Here is a 1,689-nt window from a genome sequence, read left to right on the forward strand (position 1 = left end):
CTGTAATTACATTAGGATTTATGAAAGATTTTTGTTTCTGCTTTTCGCCAGTTTTTAAGAAGTCTTCCCGTGATTAACTGTAAACAGGAATGGTTTACACCGTAAATTAGAAGCCATTAATTAGCATGACGAAGTCAACTGCAAGATACACAGATAATTTAAATTATTTAATCACTAATCACCTTTGCTAAACTGTAATATATTCTTTCAATAACCTTCGGTAGGTTATCGACCGGTCAGTAATTTACCTCCATATCAGTTAGAGTTAAGTATTAGCTAGCGCCCTTTCCTTTCCCTCAGGTTTATATTAGCCCTTCTTGTAAACACTTTAAAAAGCTTTAAGGTTCTTCACTTCCAAATCCCTAATTAGCCATCACTAGCCTTTTTGTAATGGGGGCGGGGGGGGGGGAAGGAAGATGAGCTGAAGTACAAATCTGGAGTTCCTCTTGTCCGTTTATCAAAACAAAAACATTTTTTTTTTAAACGAACGCTTCAGGCGATGGTAGTAATAAAAGAAATATGCAGAGGTGGCTTCGGGGAATAACGGGTTTGCAGAACGCAAGTGGCTTACAAAAAAAGCAGCCCGAACCTCTATTGCAACCCACGGCACTCCAATAAATTACACAACACTTGCCCAGGCTGCAGAAATATCGCAGGACAAGACTTACACGGATGCCAATCCGCAGCATTTATACACATGCACATGGCAAGACAGAAAGCAAACACTAGCGTTCAAGTCAGGCAGGGCGATCCCGACTTGGCCCAGCTTGAGAGTGCTGAGTGTCTCTGTGCGTGCGTGCGAGTGAACCGGGTCCTCCCGGCATTTCCCCTCTTTGGGCAGTTTTGCTTCATTTGTTTCCTATTTCTGCTACATAGAAACTAACTTCCATCTCAGCCCAGCCAGCGCCGCTGAATAGAGCCTGTGCTGCGGCTCCGTGTGCGTCAGATCCCTCCGCGCAGCCGTGCCGGCCTCCTCCTTCCCTCCGTCCCTCCCTCCTTTTCTCCCTCCCGCGGGCGGCCTCCTTAGAGAAAGCGCCTGCCAGGCAGCCCGCCGCTTCGGCTCCGGCATCTTCTCGGCCTGGGAATAAATAAATAAGTTGCGGCCCGGGCGGCGCGGAGCGGCGACCGCGTGGGCGCAGACCTAGGCCGAGGCACTCCTTTTCCCGCGGGGGGCGGGGGCGGCGAGTGCGGGCCGCGAAGGCGCGGACTCCTTTCTGTAGCGGAGGGATCTCGGCGGAGGCGGCCGCAGCCGGGGCCGCTGCCTGAGAGTTGTTGTTTCCTCCTCCTCCTCCTCCGCCTCCGCCGCCGTTGCTTGAATGGTGGAGCCGAGGCTCGGCTCGTGAGCACACACTGACAGCTACAGGGCAGGCGGCGGCACCGTCCCCGCTTCCCCTCGGCGGCGGGGTGTCCCGCCGGCGGCCCCGAAGTGACCCGCAAACATGTCTCGTGAGAGGAAAGGCCTCTCGGAGCTGCGATCGGGTAAGTCGGGAGCTGCGGGGCCGCCGCGCCGGGCGGACTCGCCCGCGGGCCCCCGCCCCCCGCGGCCGCTCAGCCCGTGTCTCCCCGTCCTTCTCTCCCGCGCAGAGCTCTACTTCCTCATCGCCCGGTTCCTGGAAGATGGACCCTGTCAGCAGGCAGCTCAGGTAGGCGGCGCGCGGCGCGGGCCGGGCGGGCGCTCGCGGTGGCCGC

General features: G+C 56.2%; 1 protein-coding gene across 1 annotated transcript in view; it reads left to right on the forward strand.

Annotated features, from left to right (window-relative positions):
* Positions 1–1,317: 1,317 nt before the first annotated feature.
* Phip (pleckstrin homology domain interacting protein) overlaps positions 1,318–1,689 on the forward strand; it is a 106,338-nt gene continuing 105,966 nt past the window's right edge. The window contains exons 1-2 of the mRNA XM_028756184.1: positions 1,318–1,479; positions 1,585–1,645. Of these exons, the coding sequence (XP_028612017.1) occupies positions 1,440–1,479; positions 1,585–1,645 (101 nt within the window). The 5' untranslated portion in view covers positions 1,318–1,439. The remainder of the gene's footprint in view (positions 1,480–1,584; positions 1,646–1,689) is intronic.

Source organism: Grammomys surdaster, unplaced genomic scaffold (assembly GCF_004785775.1).
Source record: "Grammomys surdaster isolate TR1022 unplaced genomic scaffold, NIH_TR_1.0 126113, whole genome shotgun sequence".
NCBI lineage: Eukaryota > Metazoa > Chordata > Mammalia > Rodentia > Muridae > Grammomys > Grammomys surdaster.